This window comes from Dromiciops gliroides, chromosome 6 (assembly GCF_019393635.1).
Source record: "Dromiciops gliroides isolate mDroGli1 chromosome 6, mDroGli1.pri, whole genome shotgun sequence".
Classification (NCBI taxonomy): domain Eukaryota; kingdom Metazoa; phylum Chordata; class Mammalia; order Microbiotheria; family Microbiotheriidae; genus Dromiciops; species Dromiciops gliroides.
This window is the reverse complement of record NC_057866.1, coordinates 263,075,509-263,093,290: the sequence shown is the minus strand read 5'-3', so window position 1 is coordinate 263,093,290 and position 17,782 is coordinate 263,075,509. Positions and strand designations below refer to the sequence as shown.

Below are 17,782 nucleotides of genomic sequence, written 5' to 3'. Positions count from 1 at the left end.
TAATGGGGAGTAGGAATCCTGAAAATGGAAACATTTGGTGATAGACGGGTAAATAAAAGGGACTAGAAAATAACCCTACTGTTTCCTATGTGGCATTTTGACATGAACGGCCTTGCAGCTATAGGTTTAATAGTGATACCAAAAAAGAAGAAAACTTCATTGAAACATTTAAAAAACACACAGAAGAGGGACAGCTAGGTGGTGCAGTGGATATAGCACCAGCCCTGGATTCAGGAGGACCTGAATTCAAATCCAGCCTCAGACACTTGACACTTACTAGCTGTGTGACCCTGGGCAAGTCACTTAACCCTCATTGCCCTGCAAACAAACACACACACACACACACACACACACACACACACACACACACACACACACAGAGAAAAGATCAGAAGGAAGCTGTAGGCACAATGTCAAGTAGGGCAATTGTCATACTACTGTGTTAAATTTAATATACACTTTAAAAAACTATATAATTGTTCAGTTTCAGTCTTCTGGTCTTTAAATACTGAAATGATTAGATTTGATGTTTAAGTTCATAACAAAAGTTTAAAAATATGAAATAAGATGCAGCTCCTGCTGTCCAGAAGTTTAGTTTTGGTTTTTTTTTTGGAGGGCAAGGAGGGTTAAGTGACTTGCCCAAGGTCGCACAGCTAGTATGTGTCAAGTGTCTGAGGCCGGATTTGAACTCAGGTCCTCCTGACTCCAGGGCCAGTACTCTATCCACTGAGCCACCTAGCTGCCCCTTTATTACTTTCTTTAAATCCTTTCTTGTGACAAAGGTAGGTCTAGCAAGTGGCCACATCTGATAGCACATACAACATCCTGTACCTGCAGTACTCCACCTTTTGTGTGTTTCTTCATCTGCTCTATGGGCCCAAGCTTGGTCATTACAATTAATCTTCATTCGATTGCTTTTTCATTGCTGTTTTTATTTTATATTATCCTTGTACGTTTTCCTTTATTTGCCCTGGATGAGTACAAGTCTTTCTGTATTTTTCTGAATTGCTCATTCATTGTTTCTTTCTGCATGGTAATATTCCAGTATACCTGTAGGCCACAACTTGTATAAATCCATTTCCCAGTGGTTTGGTCACACATCTTGTTTCTTTTGTTGTTGTTGGGTTTTTGCTATCACAGAAAATGGTGTTAGAACTATTTTGTTATCTGTGTGCAGCACAGGGGCTGGCATGGTGCCAACCCCTAACTCTCTTCAAGTTCCATCTCTTCCTAAGCTAGGGCTGGCTCCATCACTCTACCTACACCCATGCTATTAGGTTGGGGTGGTTCCCCAGAAAGGTTGGCCATGCTACTACAACTCACCCCCAAGGTCCTAGAGGTAGCCTTGGTATGGGAGAAATACAGAGCTACATGTAAAACTATAGCTCCTGAGCCCCAGTGGTGGTTTGTTTACACAAGTCATTCTCAATGACATCGTTAACTTTTTTTCCTGGTGGGGCAATTGGGGTTAAGTGACTTGCCCAGGGTCACACAGCTAGTAAGTGTTAAGTGTCTGAGGCCAGATTTGAACTCAGGTCCTCCTGAATCCAGGGCTGGTGCTCTATCCACTGTGCCACCTAGCTGCTCCTCACATCATTAACTTTTATACGTGAAACATTTATTACATGAGAAAGGGAAAGGAACCAAAATGTAGTTTTCAACTAATAAACTTGGGATACACTCTCACTAATGAATACTGTGTTTGTGGGGAGGAAGAATGGATGCAAACTTATAGAAATGTATCAGCGTGGCACATAAGTAGGGAATTTGTGCCCAGAGCAATTCACAACTCTGGACTGAAGTCCTTGTATGTCTGGGTTCTCTTTAGAGAATAATCTATATCATGAATTACCTGCTACTCTCAAGCTTCTGAAACAGTGTTAAGCTTTTTTACCTAATAGCAACCTTAAGCCTGGTATCTGCATAACTTTCTAGGTCTCCTCTCTTGGCTAGGCTCTGAGGCATTGATTAAATGCTTGTTGAATTGAACTGGGTATTTGTGTTAATACCATGTGTAGGTTGGATATTAGACTTTTATCACAGATAGTTGATAAAACATTTTTTTCCACTTGACAGTTTCTTTTTTTTTTAGCTGCATTGATTTTGTTCTTTCAAAAACTTTAAAATTCTATATAATTTACAAATTAATCCCTTGCACCTTTTGTATAACACTAAATCTCCAAATAAATTCAGGTTATAGAGTCATATCGATATAGCACCACCAAGAACACTAGCCATCATTAATTTGTCATTTAACTTCTGTTTACTTCAGTTTATTCCACTGTAAAGTGAGGACAATAATAGGACCTTCCTCCCAGGGTTGTTGGTGAGGATCAAAAGAATTGATGTTTGTGAAACACTTAGCAGAGTACCTGGCACATAGTAGGTGCTTAATAAATGCTTATTTCTTTGTTTGCTTCCTTCCTCTATACAATTTCATTTTCTCTCATCAGAAGCCACTGAGATGATCATCTCAGCAGATGATTTTCACATCTCTCTCCAGCTGAAGCCTCTCTTCTTACATTTCCAATTACCCTAACATTCTGAACTAGATAACTAGTAGACGTCTTAAATTCAACCTGCTCAAAACTGAATTATTTTTCCCCAGACCCTCCCTTTTCCTTACTTTTTTATCACTGTGGTATACCAGCATCCTCAGAAGCCCTCAGACTCTTAACCTCGGTGTTATTCTTGACTTCTCCCCATCTCCTACAATGTGCATTCAGCTGCCAAGTCCTGTCTGTTCTCTTTGTTAACATGTCATATACCCCTTTGTCTCCTCTGCAGGCCTAGGCTGTGATAGAAGTCTGCTGGTCGGTCTCCCAGCTTCAAATCTCTTGTCCACTTGGCCAACAAATTGATCTTCCTAAAGCTCCCATCTAACTAGGAGACAACCCCTGCCCACCCCCAGCTCCCTCTTACAGCCATGATCAAATATAAAATCATTTGTTTGGCTTGTACAAACCTTCCTACCTTTCATGGCTTCTCTATGTACTCTTCAATCCAGTAACAACTAGACTCCTTGCTGATCCTTCTAGGTAACCTGTCTCCTGCCTCCAGGCTTTTTATTGGCTGTTCCCCATGCCGGGACTCTCTCCCTCTTCATCAGCATCTCCTGGTTTCCCTTATTTCTCAGCCGAAAACCTGCTTTCTGCAAGAAGCCTTTCCCAGTCCTCTTTACTGTGCCCCTCCCTCTGAGATAATTTCCAGTTTATCTTGTATGTAAATTGTATAGATTCTTTTGCGGATTGTCTCCCCCATTAGACTGTGAGCATCTTAAAATCAGGGACTTTTGTAATATAAATAGCTGTATTTAATTGCTTTTGCTGTGTAATCTGACAAAGACCCTGCTCATATGAAGGAAACTAAGCGTCTTTTAAAAGATGCTGAGACTACTTCTAAGACTGCATTGAGCTGATGCATTTTTTTTATATAATTGAGCTTTTAATTTAAAAAAAAAGGCAAAACACCAAAGACAAAAGAAATTGATAATTATAACACAAACAACACTGGAAAAAAATAGAAAGAAGAGGAAGGCTTCCAGGAGAGTCACTTTAATTCTTTCTTTTCTTTTTCTTTTTTTTTTTAGTGAGGCAATTGGGGTTAAGTGACTTGCCCAGGGTCACACAGCTAGCAAGTGTTAAGTGTCTGAGGCCGGATTTGAACTCAGGTCCTCCTGACTCCAGGGCCGGTGCTCTATCCACTGCGCCTCCTAGCTGCCCCTTTTTTTTTTCTTTTTAAAAAATAATTCTTCCTTAATTTAATGGGGCATTTTGCTGGCAAACCATGAATATTCCTTTTTTTTTTTGTATTTTATTTTATTTTTTTTCCGTTACATGTAAAGATAGTTCTCAAGCTGATGCATTTTTAAATACATCAATTTACAGACAGTCAATAGAACTTGGCAATTATAGCACATCAAACCTACTGCAGTCCTGTTTGCCAGGAAGCAGTTAGAGTGATGGCCCAAATAGCTTTATGCTTTCAGAATGGGGAACATCTATCCCCTTAGGTATCCTGGATGGCTTTCTATATCCTGTCTCTCTATCTTTCTGACTCTTTACAAAAGGAGGTCCGATTGAGAAGCCATTGCCTAGACCAGAAGAGAAAATGAAAGGAGTTGAGCAGAGTCCATTTTTGTTTGGTTTGTTTTGTAACATAGTCCGATGATAACGCTTTAGAATTTGTTTTCAGTGTGCATGAGGCAGTCAGCTTTTTTTTTTTTTGGAGGGGCAATGAGGGTTAAGTGACTTGCCCAGGGTCACACAGCTAGTAACTGTCAAGTGTCTGAGGCTGGATTTGAACTCAGGCACTCCTGAATCCAAGGCAAGTGTTTTATCCAATGTGCCACCTAGCTGCCCCCGAGGCAGTCAGCTTTATCCGTAGTTTACTAAGAATTCTCCCTAGTATAAATCTCGAAAAGGAGCAGGTAGTGACTTGAAGGCAAGTATGAGGATATGGGTGCATTTCCAATATGGAATTCTGATTGATCATTCACTGCAGTTCTAGGACATTTTCCATCAGCCAGAGGCCAAACGTGTGGCCACTCTTTGCTAGGGAAGCCTGCAACCTGGGCAGCTCATTTTTAGTTTCAGCAGCTGGGCAAGCAGTCCCCAGGCTTTGGTTAAGTACCTGCCATTGCTAGTGTAGTGCTTGCTGGGTTTCAGTAGCTTCCATGAAGGGATCCCCTGTAAAGGTATAAATACCCACAAAGGCACCGACATGGCAGACTGATGCCACCTGTGCCCTGCAGGCTTGCTTGGGCATTTGTTAGGAAACATCTGTTGTGCGGGACACACTGTATTGATAAGGTTACAAAATGCTCTGCCTGAAGTAGTGAGTAACTTATTTTCTTTCCCTACTCACAGTGGTAGTCGATCCTCCAAAACCTTTAAGCCAAAGAAGAACATTCCAGAAGGCTCTCACCAGTACGAGCTCCTGAAACACGCGGAAGCCACCCTCGGCAGCGGCAACTTGCGGACAGCAGTTATGCTTCCTGAGGGGGAGGACTTGAACGAGTGGGTCGCGGTGAACAGTAAGTGGACTCTCTCACCTCTCGCTCACTCATGCCTTGTTGTGAACACTTGGCTTTGCACTTGGCTTTAGTGGGATTGAGTTAGGAACAGATGCCTCAAGTTTCTGATCTGCCTTTGTTGTTTGAAGTTGCTTTAAGTTGAAATTAGATGGCCATGTGATAAAGATGAATTACATGCATCCATTAGCTCCTTGGGGGAAAAGGATTTTTCAGGTATAGTGTGATGATGTTGTTGGTCGATGGTGGTGCATTGAAGTGAGGAAAGGATAGAGATGTAAAGGGGGTTCAAGATACAGGTTTCTTAAGTATTCATGAATGAATTTTTTTTTATCTCAGAAATTGGTATAAGCCTTGTCGCAATAAGACACAGTCCAATTACAGGAGTAACCTGAGTGATCTCGTCTCTAAATTAGGAGAAGCACTACGATATAATGATGTTTGGATTGTTGCTGAATGAGACTAACGAGTCTATTGCCAGTGTTGTTGTCCACGGAGAGTTTATGGGAACTACAAAGATTGTCAGGAGAAGGACACACAGAGTAGAATTTGTAATTAAATTTCCTTGACTGGAATTATCAAATCTCCAAATAAACTCTGAACAAGTCCATTCATTAGCCTAATGCTAGGGAATTCGTCCCATAGCATGGACACCCAGATCAGAGGCAGGGCAAGCTATGGGTCTCTTGGGATGCCATTCTCGGGTCACGAAGAGGCGCCCAGTGATTGGCCTTCACACTCCTCATAGACCTTTTCTTTCCCTTGTAACAAAAATGCTTATGTTTATGAGCCTGTATCATGGCTGAGAAGTTCTTTAGAAGGGTGTTTGTGTGGTCTCCTGTGCCCTGTGTCTAGTAGGTGCCTGGTAATGCATGAAAGTTTCCTCTCCCTTTGAAGGGATTTTGTCCTGCCCACCTGCTAGAAAGTGTGGGATAGGCAGAGCAAGGATAGAGTATACTTATTTACATTAAACACATGTATTGTAGACCAGCTATGCATGGACCACTGAGCTGGATGCAGGAGAGGAAACCAGGAATAGGTCCCAGTCCAGTGGGCTAGTCTGGCACTTATACACATTCTTATAAGGGTGAATAATGTGTCATTCCTGCCCCCCCCCCCCCCAACATGAGAAAGGGAAAAGACAAGTGCTTTGCTAAGTTCCAAGGGGAAGGGGAAGGGTCAGGGAAAGAGAGACTCGTGCAGAGGGCCATGCAGTCTGGGCCTGAAAGGAGGGAGAGCATTTCCACAGAGCTGTTACCTTGCCATTCCAGGTGACGGATCCAAGCCTGGAAGAGAGGTTAGCGGAAGTGTTTGGGAGGAGAGAGCGACGGTGATGCCGCCTGGGAGTCTAGACTTGGGAATCTGGGAATGCCAGGCTGAGGCGTTTGGACTTGATTGAATATGTGTCGAAGGATTTAAGCAAAGGAGTGGACCTTGTTTGCCCTGTGCACAATCCTGAGACAGTGTACTCTAAAGGATTAAGTGAAGGCTGGAGGCCATCGACAGAGTTCATCAAGCAGGAATGGAGAGGAAGGGATGGGTTGGAAAGGTAATGTAGACGTTGGATAGGACTTAAGAATTGATTGTGGGTAGGGGATGAGAGGAAAAAAGGGTGAAAGTTTGACCATCAAGGTATTGGACATGGCATTGGTGTCTTGAATCATTAAATAAAAACAGGGAGGTCAGAAGGGAGAGTAGTTATAGGTAAAAAGATACTTCATTTGGTTTTTAACTACATTGAGGCAGTTATTGGTTGGAATAGCCAGCTGGAGATGCTTCTTTTTAAACGTTGATCTGAAGCTCCCCAAAAATGTCAGGCCTGAAGAAAGAGAGTATAAAGCTGTGGGAAACAATCAGACGAGGTGAGAAGAGGACTAAGGACACAGCCTTGGGGAATACCAACACAAAGGGCTGGGCAGAGGAAGGCAGACCAGTTAGGGTCAGAAGGAAAACCAGGAGCGTGGAATGTCTTCTCATCCAAGGGAGGGGAAACATTTAAAAGACCAGCATGGTCACAAGCAAACTACAGTTGGAGAGAAATCAAGATGGAGACAGATTGAGCAAGAATCATGAAGGTAGATTTGATGACGAGGCAGCCCCAGGTCATTGGTGTCCTTTGAGAGAACCATTCAGTAGCATGGTGGGGTTGGAATCCAGACTGCAGAGGAGGGGAGGGGGAGGAAGAACTAGGAGTTGGTCAGTAAGAAGCAGGAACCAGAGGACATGGAATGTCGGGAAAGGTCAGGGGAGTTCGGAGCATGTGTGTAGGCAGATGGCATGATACCAGTGGATTGGCAAAGACTTGGGGTGCCGCCATGAGCGAGGAGCGGGGATTCCTCTGAGACAGGAAAGGAGGAGCAGAGACTTGGTCATGTTACTCAGAAGGTCTGGGATCTAGAGAAGAACTCAGAGAAGTCCTGCCAGATGGGACCCTGCGCAAGCCACTTAGCCCCTTAAACAGCCGGGGCCATCTCTAGTCATCCTGATGTCGATCTTGCCACTGGACCTGGATGGCTCTGGAGGAGAGAGTGAGGCTGGTGAGGTCGAGGTCCTCTTCAAGAACAAAGGACAGAAACACTAACAACAAAAGACAGCTAGATTTTGTCCTGGAAGTGTAAGGGCTGGGCGAGGGAGGCCTCACATGAAGTGAGATCAGTTGCCAGAGTCACAGAGAAGTTAGCGGGAGAGAGCGCTCTTCTGATTCTCAGCTGGTGCTCTCTTCAAACTCCTCAAAAGAGTTTAAATGTTGACCTTGGAGAGAGGGGGAAGGTAGAAATGAACCTGGACTAGGAACACTGAATGGCATCGAGGGGTTGAAGGCAAATGGAGAAACTTTCATGTCCAGGTGGTTAGGTGGTCTTGTTCAAGGAGTGCCTCTTGTGTGTGAGTTGGGCTGTCTGGCCACTGTAGTCCCTTCCCGTATGATTCTGTGATGGATTTGTGATTTTGTTCATTTGGAAGCTGCCTCCCCTATGGCAGAGTGGATAGAGCACTGGCCCTCGGGGCAGGAAGACCTGAGTTCAGATTTGGCCTCAGATGCTCACTAACTGCATGACCCTGGGAAAGTCATTTAACCCTGTTTGCCTCAGTTCCTCATCTATAAAAAATGAACTGGAGAATCAAATGGCAACCCCCCTCTGTCAAGAAAACTCCAAATGTGGTCATGAAGAGCTGGACACAAATTTTGGGGGAAAGTCTAAACAGCAACAATTCCCTGTTCTGAAATCACAGTGCGCCTGGGCCTTCTGGGGTCACTCTTGTCCCTGTGTTCCACCAAGTTTGCCACGGACAGTGTGGCAGAGGCTGCCTTTATTTCTCCTTGCCTGGAGAATGCCGTTTTTGAAAGACTTCTTATTGCCTACTGCTGCCATTTCAATAGATACAAGTAGCCAGCCCATTTTAAAAAAGATCTTGGCATATTCTGTTGTTGAGCTTCTTAAAATCAAGATATTTGGGGTGGAATGTGCCTTTGAAAAGGATTCTACATTGGGAAAATTACTTTGATTTTTTTTTTTTCAATTTTGTTTTTTTGTTTTTTTGGTGGGGCAATGGAGGTTAAGTGACTTGCCCAAGGTCACACAGCTAGTAAGTGTCAAGTGTCTGAGGCCGGATTTGAACTCAGGTACTCCTGAATCCAGGGCCGGTGCTTTATCCACTGCGCCACCTAGCCGCCCCCTACTTTGATTTTTTGAGAGTGGTACCATTTCATTGAGGAAAACCTTATTTGTGACAGCAATCACATAAGCCCCTAAAAGTAATAAAAACCTTTTCTAACTTTTCCTTGAAGGGCTATAGACGATGTGGAATTATTAGCTGACTCTCTGTAGACCTGACAATAGCAGACATTCCAGAATTTAAATAAGACGAATGAGAAATTAATTTATAAATTATAAAATAAGAATTTACATAACAATTTAAATCACTCGTAGCTTTATTTCAGACCATGATGTCTGTGTCATCTGGGTTATTATTATTTCCATCTTCATTTATTTCATAAAGCTGGGGGGGCGGTATTTGACAGTTAAGGAAAACAGAAAGTATTGGGTTGAATGTGATTAAAATTTAACGTCTCTGTTCATTCCATTTCCATGAACTAACTCTTGAAATACTTTTCAGCTGTGGATTTCTTCAACCAGATCAATATGCTTTATGGGACCATAACGGACTTCTGTACTGAGGAGAGCTGCCCCGTGATGTCAGCTGGCCCAAAGTAAGATATCTAAGAGCATGACTCAGCCTACATTTTCTCTTTATTTCTACCCCTGGGAGAGAGGGAAACAATAGAGAACATTCAGGCAAAAAGAAGTCCTTAAGTATGTTTGAATATTCCTGGTCGTGTTAGTGTCCCGCTCCAGATTGCGCTGTGACTTTCCATTGCATAATGCTTGAAGCTTCCCCTCCTTAGTGTACAGTCAGGGGCCTCCACACTCTGTGCCCGGCCCAGACCTGCCTTTCCAACTTTGTCTCCAGCAGTGTGGTGTGGCAGACAGAGTGTTGGGGCCCGGAGGCTCAGCTCTGTCAGCAGCACCTCTGGCTGCCCCTGCTCCCTCACCTGTGAAATGATGGTTGGACAAGGTGACTTCTGAGCTCAGCTTGGTTTCAGTGACCCTGAACTCTCTCACTGCTGCTGTTCTCTGAACATGACTCAGGCTTTCTTGCCTGGGGTGGGGGGCCGGGGGCTTCATGTGGCTTGACAAGGAGAAGGGTCACCTCTTTGTAAGAGACTGGGGGGAGATCAGAAGATGGTATCAAGGGGTTTTGAGATGAAGTGAATGGCAAAAGCAGCTCATGTCATGCCTTCAGTTGTCTCCATAAAGAAGCAACATCTTCAGCGTGGGAAGCCTAAAGAGGGAGGAGAAGTTTGCAGTAGTCTTTGAGGATGATCAGGGAGGAACGAAAGTACCACCTGCCTGGGTGTGGCCAGGGCCCAGCCAGGGATGGCTGACGGGCATTTGTTTGTAAGCGTCCCCAGGCAGCATAGGGGTAGGGCTTGATGCACCAGACTTGACTGAGTGATGTTTGGATAGAAAGATTGGCCATTTGGGGAAGGTCTGAGGGCGAGCCTTGCGTTGTTTGTAAGGTGATCTTGGGCACCAGTCTCTCCACCTCTTGGAGCTCAGCTTCCTTACCCATAGATCAGTAGGGTTGGCTACAGTTAAGGGCCACCACTGCTTCCTGCAGCTCAGCTGGCACTCATTTTGGAGAGCTCCTGAAGTTGCTTAGTGGGTGAGAGAAGGGAAGCTAGAATACGGGAGAGGCCAGACTTAAGCCCGGCTCTTCCTGACCCTCCAGCTACCCACTGCAACACACTGCCTCTCAGATAATCAGATATATTGTCTGAACCAGTTAGAAAACCTTGCACAAAGCTATTTGCATTAGTTCATCAAAGGAATTTAATAGACAACAGTGGATTTGTTTTCTGTCCCTTTCCAACACTGTCTCAGGTTTTTTTTTTTTTGTTTTGTTTTTGGTGAGGCAATTGGGGTTAAGTGACTTGCCCAAGGTCACACAGCTAGTAAGTGTTAAGTGTCTGAGACCAGATTTGAACTCAGGTACTCCTGACTCCAGGGCCGGTGCTCCATCCACTGCACCACCTAGCTGCCCCCCTGTCTCAGGTTTTGATATCTTTATTTTGCTTTTTTATAGAGTAGTTCATTACTTTATAGTTATGTCTCCTATATTTATTCTTTTTTGCTACATCTAAATTAAGAAATATAGTCAGTAACATTCCACTTAACTTGAAGAAGCCAACTGTCCATTTTATTGTATGACTACAGGAGACTTGCTGGTTAATGATGATTGTTTCTGAAGCATTTATATATATGTAAACCAAAATACCTGTCATTTTTGCCTTCCTTATCTACCCCCCCCCAAAAAAAAAAAAGAATAGACAAGACAAATTTCTGCTTTCAGCAGAGGACTATCCACTTGTCATTTTTCCTTATTGCTCCTTTGTCATGTCAGATGCAAAGACAGTTATTTGTAGAATGGAAAAGGAAATGCCTTCAAGTCATGTCGATCAATGTACTTGAACGCTACCAGACAGTTAGCTTGGTGTAGGGACCGCCTGTCTTCTGGCCCACAGGGAGCTTCCGCTCTCAGAGGCACAGCAGCTTTCTCTGGGGGGCCTGAAGGAGGCTTTTTCTCTTCTCTCTCCCTTAGCTCCTAGCTAGGCTTTCCTATCTTTCAGAGGCACGTGTTCTCTCTTTACTAACATCTAATATACTTTAATAAATGCTTAATGCCCAAAACTGGTGCTAAATCTTCTAATTTATAAGTAAACTCTAGCTCATTTTCCCTACACTTAGGACAGAGACCACCACACATTAGATTTTGTTTTGGTTGGTTTGTTTTTGTTTTGTTTTTGTTTGTTTGTTTTGAGGGGCAATGAGGGTTAAGTGACTTGCCTGGGGTCACACAGCTATTCAGTGTCAAGTGTCTGGGGCTGGATTTGAACTCGGGTCTTCCTGAATCCAGGGCTGGTGCTCTATCCACTGCACCACCTAGCTGCCCTCCCACACATTAGATTTTAAACATCACAAAGTGCTTCACATAGTGCTTAAGAAATGTTGGATTGAGTCAGGTACTCAGCTTCCTGCCAATACACTCCAGATACTTCGACCTCTTGCTAATCTGCTTCCTTAACAATGGTGGGATCCCTTTGGAGAAGTACTTAAAGCATAAACTAATAGGTCATAGGGAAAAAGTACTCATTTTTCCTAGAGTTTGTATTTCCTGGTAATTGCCTATTTCTCTCCCACAAAACTCAGTTCACTCTGCCCTAGATGGTGCTGTCACTAAAAGAAGTCAGTGAAGTATTCCTTAGGAGTGAAATTTCCCTACTCCTTTCTCACCGTCATGCATAGGCTACTTGTTAAGTCTCTTTCTTCTGTAGCTTTTAAGTGGTGTACTAGACAGGGAAGATACTTGGTATTAAGGGAAAACAAGGGAGAGTTGTGGGCTTGAGTTCAAATCTTTATGTCTTGGGCAAGTTGTTTAAAGTCTATACCTCAGTTTCATCATCTGCAAAGCTAGGTATCACTGGCCAAGGTGTCTTCCAGCTCTGCATCTTTGATCTTTAAAGAGTATGTAGGGGGGGCAGCTAGGTGGCCCAGTGGATAGAGCACCAGCCCTGGATTCAGGAGGACCTGAGTTCAAATCCAGCCTGAGACACTTGACACTTACTAGCTGTGTGACCCTGGGCAAGTCACTTAATCCTCATTGTCTCTCTCATACACACACACACACACACACACACACACACAGTATGTAAATTTACCTTTGCAGGCTTTCAGACTTGCCTGGTCTCCTGATAGGAAGATATTGCATCGCTTGCTTTTCACTGGCCCTTTCAGAGTTCCTAAAAACTACCCAACAAAGATAAGGATATTTATTTATTATTCCTTTTGACTTGGCAGAGTCAGAATGTTTCGCCTCAGTTTAAGTATTTGTTGAGGAGAGATGCCTGGGAGGACACTGAAATCTCCATGTTAGCACATCTAAAAGCCACTGCTCGCCGTGACTACTTGAAGAATAGTTGAGGTCATTTTTGTCAGCCTCTTTAAATAGTTTTGCCTTCTTAGCGGGAGAACGAAGCTATTTTCCTTTCCTCCTCTCTTCTTTGGTCTCATGCTTTGTGACTTTCAGAAAGCAACTCGGTCTTGATAAAGAGCAGAAATGTGGGATTATGTAATGGTTTGTTCTAACCCTAAATGTTTTAATAACTTGACATTTTAATCTTTGGTGTTTAAGGAGGCTGCTGGCTTGGGCAGTATTCCATTTAGGTGTGGCCTATTGAAAGGTAATGGCTTCTTTTAATAGCAGATCGCCTGCAGAGGGTGGTTGGCAAGGACTCTTATCTTGAGAAAAGGACCATTTGGTCTGAAACATTGGGTGGGTCACCTTTCTAATATTAGTCTTATCTGTACTCTGTGTGGGTGTTCAAGTCTTCTTCAGTTTATCTCTGAAAACAGATATTTCTCTTTTTCCATTTAAATACTACATTGGGGGGGGGGTTTGGTTATTCATTTTGAAAATTAAATACCTGCTGCTTAAGGAGAATAGGTTCTTAAGAACCTCATTTAATTGGGAAGCCAGATTTCTGTGCCTTGAAGCTATGCACACGAACATACCTATGGTTATGTTTGTCTTGTTACTCTCTCCCTTCCTCCTTTCATTGGTGTGCCTTTGAAAGTATTTTCACAACAGGGCTGCTTTTCCTTTTCTTAGATTGGCCTTGAATGTTAGAAGAGACCTGGTTTTGACTCATTTCTCTGGCTTGGTAGATATGATTTATTGTTATGTCACCACATACCTAGCTTAAATGATCAGAACCAGTGGATGCAGACCAATTACTTTGCATCAGTACCTAGTGAGAGGGATCGAATTATGTCTCTTAGGACTGTCTCTTTAAACTAATATTATTTAACATATCATGAGATAAAGAAAGGAGGGCATACTTTTATGGTGCCTCACTTCTCTGGCCTCTGAAATGGCTAGAGTCTGTTGATAGTAGGATAATGCAAATACTCTTCAAGATGAGGGGAAGCAGAATGACCCAGCCCCCTCACAGTACTTCCACAAGGATTTTTTTTTAAGGCACTAGGCCAAGAATCAAGAAATCCAAGGAGAAACTACAGTAAGTGGATTTTGCCAGCCTATGTCCACATAAAGAGATAGCCAGAAGCCTGTGGATGCTAAGGAATGGGCACGGCCAGAGAAACCTGGCCCTGGAGCATTGCTCCGGGAAATGTTCCAGTGTAAGGACTTTCACTGAGTCAGAGAAGTGTTAAGCCTGAAGCTGTGTGATGGGAGTAGGGCCGGGGGCTTGCATCAGGAAACATGGAGCTTGCAGCCGTCCCCCTGACCTAAAGCCAAGGCTCAGAAGCCTATGTTGGATTTGACCAGAAGGGCAGGTGACTAGATACCTTTGAAGTGCAAGCACAGGGACCAAGGAAAATGGAAAAGTCATTAGAAGGAGCTCTAGTGTTTATATTGTTAGGAGTAGAAGAAACAAGTGTCCCCTGGAAACCCTAATAATGTCTAAAAATCGTGGAGGGATTAAAAAGAGAGGACCTGTGAGCAGCTGTGGAACACTGGTGATCTTAAGATATAAAAGAAAAGGGAAGGGAAAAGGAATACACCAGAGAAGAAAGAGGGAGGAAGAGGATGGAATTTATTATTTTTCAGAATCAAGAGTTTGTAGAAGCACATTAAACTGGGAAAATCAAGTGGAAATATAGAGAAGGGAAGATAGATTCAGAAATGGTTCATCTTAAGCAAAATAAACTCTAGCTTTGGCAGGTGGAGCATGAAGGGAGAGTGAAAGGAAAGAGAGACAAAGACAGAAACACGGACACCGGCAATCAGGGCCTGGGCAAGGGGAAGTGAAGACCAACCCAAGCAAATTGCCTTAGATATAGATCATCATTGCTCAGTCGTGCCTTGTGTCTCAAAACCCTTTTCTTCTTTGTAGCAGAGGAATTAGGGGAAAAGAGAAAAATATAAAAGGATAAGATGAAGGGAAATATACAACGATGATAATAGCTAGTATTAGAAAACATTTAAAAGCACTTTAGAAATATTATATAATATCCTCACAACGATCTCAGGAGGTAGATATTATCCTTGTTTTCCAGATGATCTCTAAGTGTCTGAGGCAGGATTTGAACTCTGCTCTTCTGCCTTCACACCTAGCACTGCATTTACACTGTGATGACCTCACAATAGAAAGAAGGGCACTGGAATATGTTAGGAAGTACAATCCAATACAATATTATAACACTTGAAACACTTAAAACAGATTAAAACAAAATTCAACTGAAAAGTGAGAACAAAATCTAGTAGACTTTGGGCAAAATCAGAAAAGTAGAAGTAATGGTCATGATCTCTCAGACAATGAAGTGTTAAAATAGACTTGTAGAAGAGCCACATTATGCTTAAAGTCACCATATACAGTGTCAACGTTTAATGTAGATTCACAAAGTGGCATAGCATCTGAATACTTAAAAATTAATTGATTTATGGGAAAAAACAGACATTCAAACAACAATCAAGGTACTCCTCTAAGACCTAAACATACAAATAAGAAATAAGTCAAAGATCTGAATGGAATTTTACAAAGTTAAATATGCTAGATCTTTGGCAGTTACTGAATAGGAAATTAAAGGAACAAACATGGGATTTATAAAAAGTGATCATGTAGTAGGCCATAAGAACCTCAAAGATAGATGTAAAAAAGCAGAAATATTAAACACAAAACAATAAAAATTGTTCAATAAGGGACATTTGAAGAAAGGGCTACAAATAAATTGAAGGCTAAATAATTTAACCGTAAAGAATTTGTAGATTAAAGAACATATCTGAGAAACGATAGAAAATTTCACCAAAAATGACAGCATACTAAAACTTTGGCAAAGTAGCCAAAGCATTCTCTAGGAGACATTTTATATCTTTCAAGATTTTAATCAACACAAGAGAAAAAAAACAATGAATTGGGCATCAATAGTCTGGATATAAGGTGATAAACCATCAAAATCACAATATTATATCAGTAAACACAAAGATTTTGACAAAATACAGTACTCGTTTCTGTTAAAAAAAAAATGAAACCAAAACCACACAAACCACTAGAAAGCATAGGAATCCATGACCCTTTCCTTTCAATATGGTTAAATAGTATCCTACAACCAAGAGCCAGCACATTATGTGATGGAGATAAACCAGAGGTCTTTGCAGTTAGGCCGGGGGTAAATCAAGGATGTCCATTATCCACAGTCTTAGTCATCATAGTGCTAGAAATGGCAAGGGATTAGAAACAAAGGGAAGTAACAAGCATAATCTGAAAGGTTCTGTCACATAGGAACAGCTATAGACCAAAGTGTGCAGAACCAGGGGACAGTTTATAAAATGGTGTTGTAAAGAAAGAGGACTTTGAAAAACTTAGCAACACTGATTAGTCGTGACCAATCCCGACTAGAGCTACACACCCGTCCCAAAAAGAAGGAGGAGAATGAAGCTGACATTGCAGACACAGCTAATCTGCTGGTTGGTTTTTCTTAACTTTTAGTTACTACTTAGTATACGGAATTTTGGGGGTGTTGGATTAAAAATAAACTTTTAAAAAGTAAGATAATAGGTGGAACAAAAGATCAGATACAAAAAAGAGTGAGTCTGATCAGGCATAAATAAAGCAGAAAAGACTTGGAAGTCATAGTGTATACATATGAAAATAGCAATAGCAGCAAGAATAGCAGCTAGCATTTATATACAGCTTTAAAATTTGTAAAGTGCTTCACAGATATTATCTTAATTGAACCCAGCAACAACTCTGGGAGGCATATGCTATTATTTATCTCATTTTACAGATGAGGAAACTCATGTGACTTGTCCAGGGTCACACAGTTAGTAGGTGTCTAAGGCTGAATTTGAACAAGAGTCTTCTTGACCCCAGGCCCAGAACTCTGTGCACTGTGGTACCACTTCATCCATTATTAATTAAAAAAAAACATTTGGAGTAAGGTTTGCACAAGCTATTTCTTTTTTTTTTGCAGGGCAACGAGGATTAAATGACTTGCCCAGGGTCACATAGCTAGCAAGTGTCAAGTGTCTGAGGCCAGATTTGAACTCAGATCCTCCTGAATCCAGGGACAGTGCTCTATCCACTGTGCCACCTAGCTGCCCCCTACTAGCTATTCCTTTTGCTCTTGCCATCTTTGATCCCCTTTTTTGGAGGGGGGGGGGCAATGAGGGTTAAGTGACTTGCCCAGGGTCACACAGCTAGCAAGTGTCAAGTGTCTGAGGCCAGATTTGAACTCAGGTCCTCCTGAATCCAGGGCCGGTGCTTCATCCACTGCACCACCTAGCTGCCCCCTTTGATCCCTTATTTTTAAAAGGTACATCGAAAAAATGTACCAGAGCCAAAAAGGGTATTTCACATGAAAAGGAGAAGGCAGGGAGGGCTCTGGTTTGGAAATGGGATTGATTTTAAGTGGATGCTACAAACTAGGTGCTCTTTAAGCCCTCAGAGGGTAAGTCTTTTACCACCTGGAGTTGGGGATGAGTAATTTGGGGTTGGGAATACTTTAGAGGTCGTCTCATTTTACAGATGAGGAACCTATTAACGTAGTAATCATCTATCTGGTGGGCTTTGTTTTTTCTCTATTACATATTCTGTTCCTTATTAAGTCACTAGACATGTCATTTTTTTGTTTTGTTTTGTAGGCAATGGGGATTAAGTGACTTGCCCAGGGTCACACAGCTAGTAAGTGTCAAGTGTCTGAGGCTGGATTTGAACTCAGGTACTCCTGAATTCAGGACCGGTGCTTTAACCACTGCCCCTAGACATGTCATTTTAATCAAGCTATTGCCTGTCAATTCTTCTTCCTCAGATTTGCCACAGACAGTTATTTTATACTTTGGATTCAAAGCAAGGTGGGGGAAGAACACAAAATTAACTTCACAGTTACCAGTAATACTTGTGTTACTCACCTCAGATTGATGAAGATGTAATGGTATATTTGGGAGAATAAGGAGGATACCTGGATTAATTCCCTAGCCAATTCATCTTAAATTAGAAGTAGATGGTAGGGGGCAGCTAGGTGGCTCAGTGGATAGAGCACTGGCCCTGGAGTCAGGAGTACCTGAGTTCAAATCCGGCCTCAGACATTTGACACTTACCAGCTGTGTGACCCTGGGCAAGTCACTTAACCCCCATTGCCCCACAAAAAAAAAAAAGAAAAGAAAAAAAAA

General features: G+C 42.4%; 1 protein-coding gene across 1 annotated transcript in view; it reads left to right on the top strand.

Moving 5' to 3' along the window:
- The window catches only part of MOB1B (MOB kinase activator 1B), a 70,330-nt gene that overhangs the window by 39,706 nt on the left and 12,842 nt on the right, over positions 1 to 17,782 (top strand). Inside the window, exons 2-3 of the mRNA XM_043970566.1 lie at positions 4,869 to 5,035; positions 9,149 to 9,242. Of these exons, the coding sequence (XP_043826501.1) occupies positions 4,869 to 5,035; positions 9,149 to 9,242 (261 nt within the window). The remainder of the gene's footprint in view (positions 1 to 4,868; positions 5,036 to 9,148; positions 9,243 to 17,782) is intronic.